Below are 13,831 nucleotides of genomic sequence, written 5' to 3'. Positions count from 1 at the left end.
TGTGCCTACACCTGCTGACTGGTTTCCCTCTAATGACCTTAATCATTATTGGGTCCTTAGAGCTGTTCAGCGACACTGTTCTCTTTTTCCCCTAGCTTAGTCCACATCACCTGGGGGATGTTGTCAAAAACGCAGATTCAGTTCTGTCATTCTGAGGAAATGGAAGGATCCTGAGATTTCTTTTTTTTCTTTCTATAATTTATTTTTTATAATTTATATCCAAGTTAGCACATGGAGAAACAATGGTTTCAGGAGTAGATTCCTTGAGCCTCTTACCCATTTAGTCCATCCCCCCTCCCCAACCCCTCCAGCAACCCTTTTTTTGTTCTCTATATTTAAGAGTCTTTTATGTTTTGTCCCCCTCCCTGTTTTTATATTATTTTTGCTTCCCTTCCCTTATGTTCATCTGTTTTGTATCTTAAAGTCCTCATATGAGTTAAGTCATATGATATTTGTCTTTCTCGGACTCATTTCTCTTAGCATAATACCCTCTAGTTCCAGTCACGTAGTTGCAAATGGCAAGATTTCATTCTTTTTGATTGCTGAGTAGTACTCCATTGTATATGTATGTACCACATCTTCTGTATCCATTCATCCACGGATGGACATTTGGGCTCTTTCCATACTTTGGCTACTATCGATAGCGCTGCTATAAACATTGGGGTGCGTGTACCCCTTCGAAACCACACACCTGTAGGATCCTGAGATTTCTAACAAGCAACCTGGTGGCAGCTGCTGCTGGTCGGAGGACTGTGCTTTAAGTAGCAAGATCCTAGAGGACTGTGTCACATGTTCTCCCCTGTCTTCAAACTTCCAACACCTGACCTCTTCAACGCACTCTTACCCTATTTTCTATTTCACTGGGAGGAGAGAAGCAACTAGAAGAGATTTCCCTTACTCTTCCACCTCCACATCTATCTTCTGCCTGCGCTAGAATCCAGGATGAAATGGCCTTGCATCTGCCCGAGCTGGTCCTTCACTTGTGCACCCAATCCCCTACCACCTTACGATTCAACGTTGTTACTCCTGCAGTTTTCCCCTTTTTCCTGCATCAGTTTTTCCCTTCAGCATAGACACATGTTGTAATATTATACATTGGATACGTCTCTCATCTTTTAGAAGAGAAAAAGAAAAAAAAAAACTCCTTTGAAGAGGATTCTGGAATTCATTCTATGATCCTTGTGACTTTTGAGTTAGTCTGAATGTACTTCAAAATAAGCTAAAAGGAAAAAATAACTCTCTGGACCTCACTTTCCTTTCAATCCACTTCCCAGCGTCTCCTCAAAAAAAACCTAGAAAAATCTGTGTTCATTGTCTCCAGTTTCTCCCGATCTTTTCGAAAAGCCTTTGTATTCTGGAAAATATCAAATATATGAAAGAGTAGAGAAAATAGTAGAATGACCCCCCCCCATCCAGCTTCAACAATTATCAATTCATGGCAAATCTTATTTCATTTTATACCTCCACAAATTTTCCTAACACCAGATTAAATTTGCCAATTTTTATTTTAGAATTATTCAAATGTACAGAAATGTTACATGAGTAGTACTGTCTATATACCATATACCTATACCCTCCAGTTTTTAATATTGCCACATTTCTGTTTTATATTTTTCTCCTGAATTATATATATATGGTATCAAAACATCATACTATACATAAAACGATATGAAAACTTCATACTATTACGTCCAATTCCAACATAGTATTTAGATCTCCTTTCTCAGCGCAAACCCTAGTTGCCCAACTATAAATGTATTTATTCATTTGCTCTGTCCTACAATATGCCTAAAGTGCCTCTACAAAAAGCAAAACTTCTTGGTAGGTTTTAAGATTTCCTTGCACTTCTTTTTGTTCTTAGGATATATCCACTGAGGGTGGGCCACCTGCACATTATATTCAGAATTTGTTTGGATGAATCTTCTTTTTCCCTTCTGTGTGGACGACATTATCAATTTGATATAAAGTTCTTCGTGTAGGACTATTCTTATTTCAGGGGGAAGAGGCCAGTGTGTCTTCTGATTTCATGATTTTCTTTGTTTCTGCAGAACCCTTCATGTTCACTTCTTCCTTCCTTCTTTCCCTTTACCCCAAGTCTCCTGGAGGCACCTCCGTCTTCCACTCTGCCTCATTCTCCCCAGAAGCAGCACTGCCTGACATTGCACCTCAAGTCCCTTCTTTATGATTTGCCAGGGGCCCCTCTTTGGGCACCTTGACAGCTGCCACCCTAATCCAAATAGTGTCATTTCTTACCTGATTTATGGCATCCGTTTCCCTGCTCTTCCCCTCCCCTGATCTGTACCCTTCCCATTCTCTCCCATCACTCTCCCCATCCTTAAGTGTGTCTACTGCACTGGCTTCGCGGACCTCCATGGATCCCCAGTGAACTCTTGACTCCCACACTCACAGCTCATTCTTGCCATGGACACTTGACATGCTGTGGCCATTGCCTGGGGTGCTCTCGCCCCATTTGACCACACGCTGTCTCACCTCTTTTGGATCTCTACTTGGTCGTCAGCTAATCTCCCTAAATAACATGGCAAACTCTCTCCTCACTAGTCCCACTCTGTCCCCCACACCCTGCTCTGGTGTTCTCCAGAGTGCTCATCCCCACCTGGCCTGCTTCCCCTGCACTCGTGTATATATTACCTGCCTCCTCCACTAGAATGTAATGTGAGGGAAGAGAACTGGTTTGTTTTGCTCTTTACTATATTTCAAGTTTTGAGAACTATGCTTGATCCATGGGCACTCAATAAATATTTCTTGAATGAGTCGATAAATTTATTGACACTTACTATGTACCGGGCACAGACCAAGGGCCTGGGGATTTACCACCTTCATCCTCAAGAGCCTGTAGTCTGGCCAACTACAATAATACTTTCTTAAATTGCAAGCCATGTGTTTGTCCAGGGCTGGGAGAAATTCTTGTTCTCATGGGTTCTGCACTGTTCATCCATACCCTCCTCTTTAGTGTCCCATCTCCCATCTCCCTGCTTCTCATTTCTCAGCACCTGATGCAGACATTTTTAGTTAAAATTAGATTTTCCCAGGGATGTTTGAGGAAAAGTGACACCTAATTCTTTAACAAATACTCCTTTGATTCCCACTGTGGGCTGGGGGCTGTGCCAGATCCTGGGGGGCGCTTGCTGACTAGACAGACACAGCCCTCGCCCCTCACGGTGCTGTCTTGGGGGGGAGGGAGTTACATATTAACTGGACATTCACAAAATAGTCATTTAACTACAATGCAATAAATCAGATGGCCAGGTGCCATCTGTGACAGTAAACACAGAGGCACTGACTGAGATTGGGGCCACTGCTGTTCACCAGACCCCCTTTACAGGCTGGCGTGCCCATCCCCTTACTGCTATGCATGCTACAGATAAAGACTCAGACCTGAGACCTCTGGCACCTTGCCCTTGGCTCATCAAGGGGGCATCCTTGTTGTACCACACAAGGTTATCCAGAACAGCCTGTGACTGACTGATGACATGGGGATGCAAAAGTCCAGCCCCCTTGACCCAAACTGGGACAGCTCAGTGGAACCTCTCTATTACCCTTATCCCCTGGGAATCAGGCAAAGGCTGGGCTACCTAAGGGCACATCGTTGCTCAGCCTCTGCCCCTTCCTTGGCTGCTTCTCTCCCCCCCCCCCCCTTTACAGATGTCTCTGAAAAAGCACTCCCTCCCAAAATCACATACACTGGAATCCCGTTCCAGGCTTTGCTTCTCAGGCTCAAGATAGTGCCTAAGACGGGACCCAAGGTAGGCTTACTTGAGAAAGTGACTTTGGTGCTCATGTTAGAAGAATAAGAAAAAATGACAGGTTGAAGAGCAGGGAATGGAGATCAGACAGATGGAAAAGCACATGAGAAGAGCCTGCAGTGAAAAGAATGTGGGGTGTTTGAAACACAGAGCAAAAGGCCGTTCTGATATTAGAAAAAGTTCCTTTCTGTCCGGAGAGAGGGGTAGGCTGGGATCCTTGGCCATGTGATGGTGCTACCATTGTCCAGGGACACAGGGCCTGGATACACAGCTACTGGGCCCATAACCGGTAGGATGTTTCCATTCCTATGAGATAGTGTCATAAATTATGATAAACAAACTGGCCCTGAAGTGTGCTTTTTCTGTATTTGTTTTATTTTAATATTTCCTCATTGCTTCATTAGCTTAATTTGGGTGGTGTTTCTCCTTGTGTCAAGGGCCTCTATACATCTAGCTAAACTCTCTCCATCACCTTCCCAGAATTTGTCTCTCACTTCATTAAACCAGCATAGATAGAACTTAGCTTTTTTTTTTTTTTTTTTAATTTTTTTTTTTCAACGCTTATTTATTTTTGGGACAGAGAGAGACAGAGCATGAACGGGGGAGGGGCAGAGAGAGAGGGAGACAGAATCGGAAACAGGCTCCAGGCTCTGAGCCATCAGCCCAGAGCCCGATGCGGGGCTCGAACTCACAGACCGCGAGATGGTGACCTGGCTGAAGTCGGATGCTCAACCGACTGCGCCACCCAGGCGCCCCTAGAACTTAGCTTTTTAAGGTAAACTTAAAATAATGTATTATTACCACCATAGTAATAATTTATTCAAGGAAGAATTATCAGTGGATGCTAAAACTGGTGGATAAAAGTTTGATGAGGAACAAGATTTTTACATGGTTCCTAAGTATCTTCCCACAAATTGATTACAAATGGAAAAATAGCAACTGTATGATAGAGACACTGGCAGACAATTCTTGACCAGTTAACATCACCAGTAATGAAACAAACCAACATCATGTCTCCTCATGTGGTGCCCTGAGAAGGATACAACATGATTTATGTAGTGTTCCTGCTAGAAATGTATAACCTGGTCTATGCATGAGAAAACATCAGACAGACCTAAACTGAGTGACAGTCTACAAAATGACTCAGCTGTATTTGAGCGTCTGTAGCTTATTCTCAAATGGTTGAGAAAAAGATAGAGATAGGGAGAGAGAGGGAGAAGGGATTGAGCAAGTGATAAAACAAATGCCTTGGAATATTAGCATTTGATTAATTTGGTAAAAACTATGTGGGGATTCTTTGTACTATTCTTACAACTTTTCTGTAAATTTAAAGTCATATCAAAAATTTTAAGTTACAAAAACTTTTAAAGATAAAAATTATTTGTAATGGTATGTCTAGGATTGAACTACAGGTATTGTTTTCTTTAAAAATATAAGTTTAGGAGCGCCTGGGTGGCTCAGTCAGTTAAGCGTCCGACTCTTGATTTTGGCTCATATCATGATCTCACGGTTCTTGAGACTGAGCCCTGCGTCAGGCTCTGTGGTGACAGCATGGAGTCTGCTTGGGATTTTCTCTCTCCCCCTCTCTCTCTGCCCCTCCTCTGTTCGGTCCCTCTTGCACATGCTCGCGCTCTCTCTCTCTCTCTCTCTCTCTCTCTCTCTCTCTCTCAAAATAAATAAATAAACTTTTAAAATATTGAGGAGGGCACTTGCTGGGATGAGCACTGGGTGTTGTATATAAGCGATGAATCACAAGGAACTACTCCCAAAACAGTGGGTACACTGTATGTTAGCTAGCTTTACAATGAATTATATTTTAAAAAGTAAACAAATTCACCAATGTGGTATTTTCCATGAAAAAAAATATATATAAATTTATAGTTTCCTACTCACCTGCTCTTGCTTAGCTCTAAGTCTATCTCTGCCTCTACCTCTTTATCTATACACTCACTCCTTATTTCCTTAAAATCTAAAAAATTCCGTGAAGATATATCATGGCTTTAAAAAAAAAATCAAGATTTTTTAGGGTCAGATTGTGTGCCTGGAAATTTCTGTTTTATATATAGAGAGTAAGAATTTTCCAGAAAGATTTGCTGTAATTTGTTTTACTAGGCCTTATTCTGCCTGCATCATTAGCCATGATCAGTTATGTCTTTTTTTTTTCCAGCATAATCTTTTTAAAGCAAAAATCTCAGACTCACAGTATATTAAACAGATCCAAATGGAACATCTCTGGTTGAAGAGAGTGGAAGGCCCAGAGCACTTCAGAAGGCCCGTCCTTCCCCTACCCTTGCAGCAAAATGTGAACACCACTTCCTTGCAGCATTTAATGTTCCTAAACATTAACTTTGCTATTGATTTCCTTTCAGTCATTGGAAGCAGAAATGAAGAAACTTCAAAATTCCATTCAAGAAAGCACACAGAATTTTGATGAACATTTGAAAAGACTCTTTGAAAGGAGAGTAAAGGCAGAGATGGTTGTCAACCAGGTAAATAAAAGCTTTTACTTACATGACTTTTTCTTTTAATGTTTATTTATTTATTTTTGAGAATGAGAGAGAGTGTGAGCAGGGGAGGGGCAGAGAGAGAAGGGGAGACAAAGAATCCAAAGCAGGCTCTGAACTGTCAGTGCAGAGCTAGACACAGGGCTCGAACTCACTAACCATGAGGTCATGACTTGAGCCGAAGTCAGACACTTAACCAACTGAGCCACCCAGATGCCCCATGACTTTTATTTTAAGGAGCCTCCAGGGCCTCTCTCTGTTCTTAGGAAAAAGACCAACAACCTTCCTGCTCATGTGGGCCTGGCTCCTGCTCCAGCCTCACCTCTGCCCCTCCCGTCTTCACTGGCCACACTCCCTTTGGTGCCTTGAGCACAGCAGTGTGCCCATTCCTCCTGGCTCTGCCTCCTGACCTGTATCTACTCATCTTTCAGGTCCCAATTTACAAGCCAGTTCCTCAGACTAGGTTAGAGCTTCCTAGTATATGCTCTGACCTTTTACTTTCTATTATTTATTGCAACTGAATTTTAATTTATATGAGATTACTTTTTAATGCTCCCAGAACTATAAGTTCCATGAACTCTGTCTTGTTCACCCCTGTATCTCCGGCAACCAGCAAAGGGCTGGGCTCATACTATGTGTTAGATGAATGAATAATCCATCTGACCCAAAGAGCCAATGAAAAATCTGGCTTAATTTGATTCAACAGTAAGAATATAAATGAAGTGTACAGTAACTAGAAACAAGAAGACCAAGGGGTGAAGCCTTTCAATTCTAAGGGAAAATTATTCCTAGCATTGGATTCTACACTGCCCAAACTATCATTTGAGTGTAAGAGGAGAATAATGATATTTTGAGAAATACAAGATCTTGAAAATTTATATGTGTCTCTAAAGGCAAGAGGGGTCAACCAAAAAAGATGAAAGAAGATAAGGGAACCTCTAGGAGGATGTCTCTATCCTCGGGGTCCCAATAGGAATGGTACACTGAAAGAGTTATATTGAAGAGGGTTTAATGCAGGGACTCTTTACTGAGGTATGGGCAGGGTTAAGGGAAACAGCAAGGAATGGCCAAGAGACCAGAAACAGTGGGAAGCCCATAACATTTCTAAATCTAACGAGGCAAGGGAAGGGAGCTACTACCACTACCAGCAAGAGCTGTAGCCTTGAAAGAGGGGCTGCTCCTGGGGAGTCATGGCCACAGACAGATGAACATAACCACTGGCCCACAGGGAGGGAGTGTGTATATGGTAGTTGGGTCGGGGGAGATTGGTAATGAATGCCCCAGAACTAGGCATAAGAACAGCGTTAGTCATATGGCCAGAAAGTAGAAACAATCCTAATGTCCAATGACTACATATAGATAAATAAAATATGGTTTATCCATATAATGGAATATTATTTGGCAATGACAAGTACTAACATGTGCTACAACATGGGTGAAAAGTGACTTATATGAAATGAGTGAATTGTATGAAATATATACTAATAAAGCTATTATTTTAAAAAGATGTGCTTAGAACATCTTTTCATACAAAATAATGAGGAAACTATCAAAGACTACCAGATAATATCCAAAGGACTCAGGAGCCAATTTTAAAAGCTCCCGTAAAGGGAATACTTTAAGATTCAACAATGATAATCATTGCAATTACCTGAAACCCACCAAAGTTGTTTAAATTTATGAATTTGCGGTATTTTAAAAAGAAAAATGCCTATCGTTCACCTTCAGATGATAACAACCAATTCATTATTTGAAAACTGACAGAGAGAGTGTCAAGAATTGATTCTGCCTTCCTGTATGAATTGTACCACTAGGTAACTACACTGCAGATAAGGAGGAGCATCTGTGTATTTACAAAGGAGTTTTAATGAATAAAGTGAAAAAAAAAAAGGAACTACAGAAATAGAATATCACCATCCTACAACTCTCCATGGATTAATGGGCCTGGGCATGCAGTGTCTACACTTACTAACATCACAAAAAAGCAGACAATAGTATGTGTCTCCTGATCAAAGGACATAGTATCACCTACGGTATTGCCAAAAGGATCACACATGGGTCCGATCAGGCCTCTGATCAGCTGCCAGTTTTCAGGCAGTACATGAGATGAAGGATACTGATGAACTCACCGGAAGTGTGCAGTTAGCAAAACCCAGATTAGGTAAAACTACAAGTAAATGTGAGGAAAGGAAAGGAAAGGAAAGGAAGGGAAGGGAATCTGTGGATTTTAAGAGATTTTTTTTCAGGTGGCAATTTTTTAAATGGACAAGTTATGCTCTAGTGCCTAGAGATATACTTGGGTAATAAAAGCATAAAGAAACACAAGAGAGTGATTATTATGAATGTCAGGAAGGTGGCTATTACTGGGGTTGAGACTGTGAAGGGGACACATGGAAGGGGAAGCTGTATTTCTTGAACTGTGTGGTGATTGCAAGGGTGTTTTACCTTTATAACTCAAGCTATACGCTGTTGTGTGTATTTTTTCTGTATATATATTTCACCTTACAATGAAAAGATGGAAAAGGTAAAATAACTGAGTAGTTAGTGCAACTGTCTATATTCCCTTTTCCTTGAAAAGAATTTCTCTTATTTGTGTGTCATGAATCTGCTTGATGAGTGCCAAGTCTGTGGCCCTCAGTAGAAAATCATTTCTCAAACAGAAGTAGTGATCATCTTCCCCACCTTTTGAAATATTTCCACAGGAGGAACTGAAAATAAATAACCTCGTTTTTTCTTTGCTGTTGGATGAAGAAATAAGCTCCAGAGAAGCGTTCCTAAACAACTACCTTATAAAGAAGCAGGCAGAGAAAGTAAGGACAGTATCTGATATCTTGAATATAACCAGAGCTGACACACCTAGGCCCTTCCCTTCTTGCACATCCCTCTTAGCTGTGTGTGTTCCTTGGCTCCCTGCCAGGGACTTTGCTCCAGGGTCAGATGAAAACACCTGCTGTAGTCTGTTCATGAAGTTATGTGATTCCGTGTCTGTAACCATTTAGTCAAAAGAACTGTGTAACTTTGATATGATATATGATGTATAAAATGAGACAATATAGCTTCATGGTTGGAAGGACTCGCTTCTAACTACTGACTGGCTGTGGGACCTTGGACAAGACATAGAATATTTTAAGCTATTTGTAAGCTCTTCTCTGGGAGTATTGTCTTCTCTGGATCATTTGGAACCCTACATTTTACTAAGCATGTGAGTAACAGGTTAGCTTATAGAATGAAAAGCTGTCATATTCTGAAAAACCCTAATAAATAGGGGTTGAATAGATAAGTCTTATTAAAGAGACAATGAATGCAAAATGCTTATCACATAATAATTTTCAAAAGGTGTCAGCTTTTATTGGTAGTATTAATAAAGAACATTTATGTATGAATGATTTAGAGTATCATATATGACATATGAACTTAGTTTTTGCTAACAGTCTATTAAATAGCATATGTAAAGCACCTTCTAAATGCAACCATCCTCATAACAACCCTGCAGGGTCCTGGATTTCTTTCCTAGTTGAGGAGAGTTGGTAACATGCCTAAGTCACCCATTAGAATGTAAAACAGCAAGAATTGGAACTGTGGAAATAAATTAAGACCATCTAGATGACAATAAGCAGACTATTTATTCAGAGCTTGGTATAGTAAGGGTTCAGCCACCATCACTTGTGTTTGGCAGACACTCACAGGCAGGCAGGGGGTGGGAAAGCTTTATAATAAAGAAGAGAGGGCTTCAGATGCACCCTGATTAGAAGTTGTTGGCATGGGGAAGCCAGGGGCAAGGTAATTAGAAGGCAGGCAACCTGTGTGATTAATTTGGGGAGCATATTTGGCTTTGTCTGTTTGGTCCTAAACTGGAAATGGCGGCAAAAATTAGGAAAGCTGAAAGTTACTGACCAAGTCCTGGCAGTTTGGGGTTGCTCGCTGCTGAGGATATGGTTTAGCTTCCTGGCTAGTTGCTACAGGGGTTGTGGGTCAGAGTCCTATTTGTCTATATAGTCTGGCCATTGTCTGTTTATATATTCAGTCTCTCAGAAGCCAGCTCCATGTGAATCCCAAGACTGTGCAATTCCATCATTCATACTTCCTTTAGTCACTTAACACACTCACATGCAGGCCTGGCTATACTTAGAAACAGGTGATTAGATGTTTGTTCTTTCAAAATCTCCAACTGATTTACTTTCTTCTACAAATCTTATCTGTAATGGATATTCCACTGACCCATTTATCTTATACTAGGAAATTTGTTGTTATTTTTAATATCCCCAATATTTTTGTTTATCCTGAAAAAATTAGTTCCAATTGCCTATTCTTGGTGTTATTACAGAACCAGACTTCAGAGGCCATCCAGAAAGCCAAAGAAGACCTTGATACGTACAGGGAACACTATGACAACTTATTGGCAGAAGACAAAGTGAGAGCCGTTGTCTTACCCATTCACCAATGCAATAGAGTTGCTGCCTAGATTTGGGGAAGATTAAAAGGAATGTAATTTAACTTCCTCATAGATTTTTCTCCTATTATAATTTTCAGTTATCAGTGAACTTCATTCTGTGCCATTGTATATTTCTGATAATAACTGTATAAAATAAATTTTTGTAAACATCTCTGGTTTAAACATTCTCTTGTACAAAAAAGAGAGATCATCTAGACTGAGGGCTTCTCAAACTTTAAGTTGCAGTCCCCATCAGTTGGTCATGAAATCAATTTAGTAAGCTACAACCAGTAGTTTTAAAAAATTTATTTTAATTCAAGTATAATTAATGCACAGTATTCATTTCAGATGTACAATATAATGATTCAACAGTTTTATACATTACTCAGTTCTATACATTACTCATGATAAGTGTACTCTTAATCACCAACACTGGCGTGCCTGGGTGGCTCAGTTGGTTAAGTGTCCGACTCTTGATTTCAGCTCAGGTGATGATCTCACCTCAGGTGGTGATCTCATGGTTCATGAGTTCAAACCCCACACTGGGCTCTGCACTGACAGTGCAGAGCCTGTTTGAGATTCTCTGTCTCCCTCTCTCTCTGCCTCTCCCCCACTTGTAATCTCTCTCTCTCCCAAAATAAACATTTAATCCCCCTCACCTATTTCACCCATGCCCCCACTCACCTACCCTGTGGTAACCATCAGTTTGCTTTCTATATTTAAGTGTATGGTTTTTTATCTCTTTTTTTCTTTGTTCTTTTGTTTTGTTTCTTAAACTCCACATATGAGTGAAATAATATTGTATTTGTCTTTCTCTGACTGGCTGACTTAGCATTATATCTTCTAGGTCCATCCATGTTATTGCAAATGGCAAGATTTCATTCATTTTTATGGCTGAATAATATTCTGTTGTATGTATATGATACATCATCTTTATCCATCCATCTATCAATGGGCACTTGTGTTGCTTCCAAAATTTGGCTATCGTAACTAATGCTGCAGTAAACACAGAAGTGCATAATCTTTTTGAATCAGTGTTCTTGTATTCTTTGGGTAACTACTCAGTAGTGGAATTACTGGATCATATGTATGACCAGTAGTTTTGTTTTGTTTTGTTTAAAGTTTAGCCATTTATTTTTGAGAGGGGGGAGAAGGGCCGAGAGAGAGAGAGGGAGAGAGAGAATCCCAACTAGGCTCTGTACTGCCAGTGTGGAACCCAGCTCAGGGCTCAAACCCACGAACTGTGAGCTCATAACCTGAGCCAAAATCAAAAGTCAGATGCCTAACCTACTGAGCCACCCAGGTGCCCCTGACCATTAGTTTTGTAATGGAAAAGAACAGGTTAGAAAAACATATAGAATAGAATAGAATAGAATAGAATAGAATAGAATAGAATAGAATAGAATAGAATAGGATAGGATAGGATAGGATAGAAGAATAGAATACCTTGCATGTTTTACTTGTAAATATTATTTTGTGAAATTGTAGTTCTGAATGATTTCTAGAACCTTATATGAAGTAGTACTTATAATTCACTGAAGTACTTCGTATTCAAAATAAATCTTTGATAAATCCTTGCATAGTGAGAGGTCACCCTTCAACAAATCTACTTTTTAACCAAATTTTCATAGATTTTTAAAATCAAAGTGATACAATCCTATATTTTGAAGAGTGCTGTCAACGAAGAAAGGGCTTCTGAAGAGAGTTGCAATCCCAGCAATGATATGTCTGTCCTTAGGTTTTGGATCGCAGCTTTAAAAAAGAATTTTCTGAAATTCCCAGTCACCAGGTGGATATACTCTACAAACTTTTTAAACGCCGACCAAGGTTTGTTTCTCCTTTGCTATCACGTTTCTGAGAAAAAAACGTTTGTAAGTGAAGAGGAATATTATTATATTTTGGCTTCTTCAGTCCCACTTAGATGGAAATATTCAATATAACATATTTTATGTGAAAATGTTCACGTGTCTTTATCATAACTCTGGGTTTTTTAAGATTATTCTTAAATCTTAAGGTAAGCAATGAAGAATAATGATTTCATTATTCAAAAAGTGTCTAGGTGAGCATTGTGCTATTTTAGTTCTATGAAAGTAGCACTAAAGTTCCTCTTAAGTTATAGATGGCGTACAGATTTATAGTTTTTCCCAAGATGTGTTCCAGCAAATATGAGGACCTTGTGGTATGAATTGGAATTCATGTAAAAGGCTTCCAGGACAAAATAAGTTAGGGGGAAACACTGGGTTAAAAGAAAAAAAGTTAAACAGTTTTCTTTACTGAAAAACTTCTCAGAACTTGTTTTTGGTCTTTGGATCTCCAAATATAAAAAATAGGATAAGCAGAGTTGTCCAAACTTATTTGGCACTCAGAGCATTTCATGTAATTGTGTTTAAGACAAAGTTTGAAAAATGCCAGTATATATGATTGAAAATAACCATTATCATAAAGGGTTCTGAAATATCTGTTTTTTATACCGAAAGGAGCATTAGAATTACATTTCACAGATTTCCAAATTCTTACAATTTCCATAGTAATCCATAGAAATCCACAGATTTCCATAATTTTCAAATGTAAGCTAGAAACCATGGAATTTGTTACAAAGGTATAGGCTCATTGTGTCTGAGGTACAGACTCATTCTCTCACCCTTGACAGGTTACATACAACCTCGGGGAATTCAACCTAGCACATGCCTCATATCTTGGTTTCCTTATTTTTAAAGGAGTCAGTCATAGTAAGTCTTGTGAAAAAAGAAGGAAGACTTCCTACATATTGGGAGGCAGCAGTGGAAAAAGCATAAGCTTTAGTGTCAGACAGAATTAGCTTTAAATCCTAATTCTACCATCTATCAGACCTGTGGTCTTAGACCAACAGCTTCTCTCAGACTTTACTCATTCTAGAGAAAGAAGATAACAATAGTAACTTCACAGCATATTGTACAGCATCTTGATGGTGAGTGGCTGGTACAAATCTTTGTATCCTTCTTTCCTTCCTAGCTACAGCCCAGGGAAACAAAACTAATCTATTCAGATAGATTTTTTTTTAAATTTTTTTTAATCTTTATTTATTTTTTTTGAGACAGAGAAAGACAGAGCATGAACATGGGAGGGTCAGAGAGAGAGAGAGAGACACAGAA

The 13,831-nt window shown here is 39.7% G+C and overlaps 1 protein-coding gene across 2 annotated transcripts in view; it reads left to right on the top strand.

Annotated features, from left to right (window-relative positions):
• Positions 1–13,831, top strand: part of CFAP43 (cilia and flagella associated protein 43) — a 120,364-nt gene that overhangs the window by 93,274 nt on the left and 13,259 nt on the right. For both annotated transcript variants that reach the window (XM_047072704.1, XM_047072703.1), the window contains exons 28-31: positions 6,134–6,253; positions 8,971–9,078; positions 10,593–10,679; positions 12,439–12,527. In XM_047072704.1, coding sequence (XP_046928660.1) covers positions 6,134–6,253; positions 8,971–9,078; positions 10,593–10,679; positions 12,439–12,527 — 404 coding nt within the window. The remainder of the gene's footprint in view (positions 1–6,133; positions 6,254–8,970; positions 9,079–10,592; positions 10,680–12,438; positions 12,528–13,831) is intronic.

The sequence above is a fragment of the Lynx rufus genome, unplaced genomic scaffold (genome assembly GCF_022079265.1).
Source record: "Lynx rufus isolate CCGP_SWC_20201006 ecotype Redwood Valley unplaced genomic scaffold, mLynRuf1.p SCAF_11, whole genome shotgun sequence".
NCBI lineage: Eukaryota > Metazoa > Chordata > Mammalia > Carnivora > Felidae > Lynx > Lynx rufus.
Note: the sequence above shows the minus strand (reverse complement) of the source record. Positions and strands in the feature narration are given on the sequence as shown.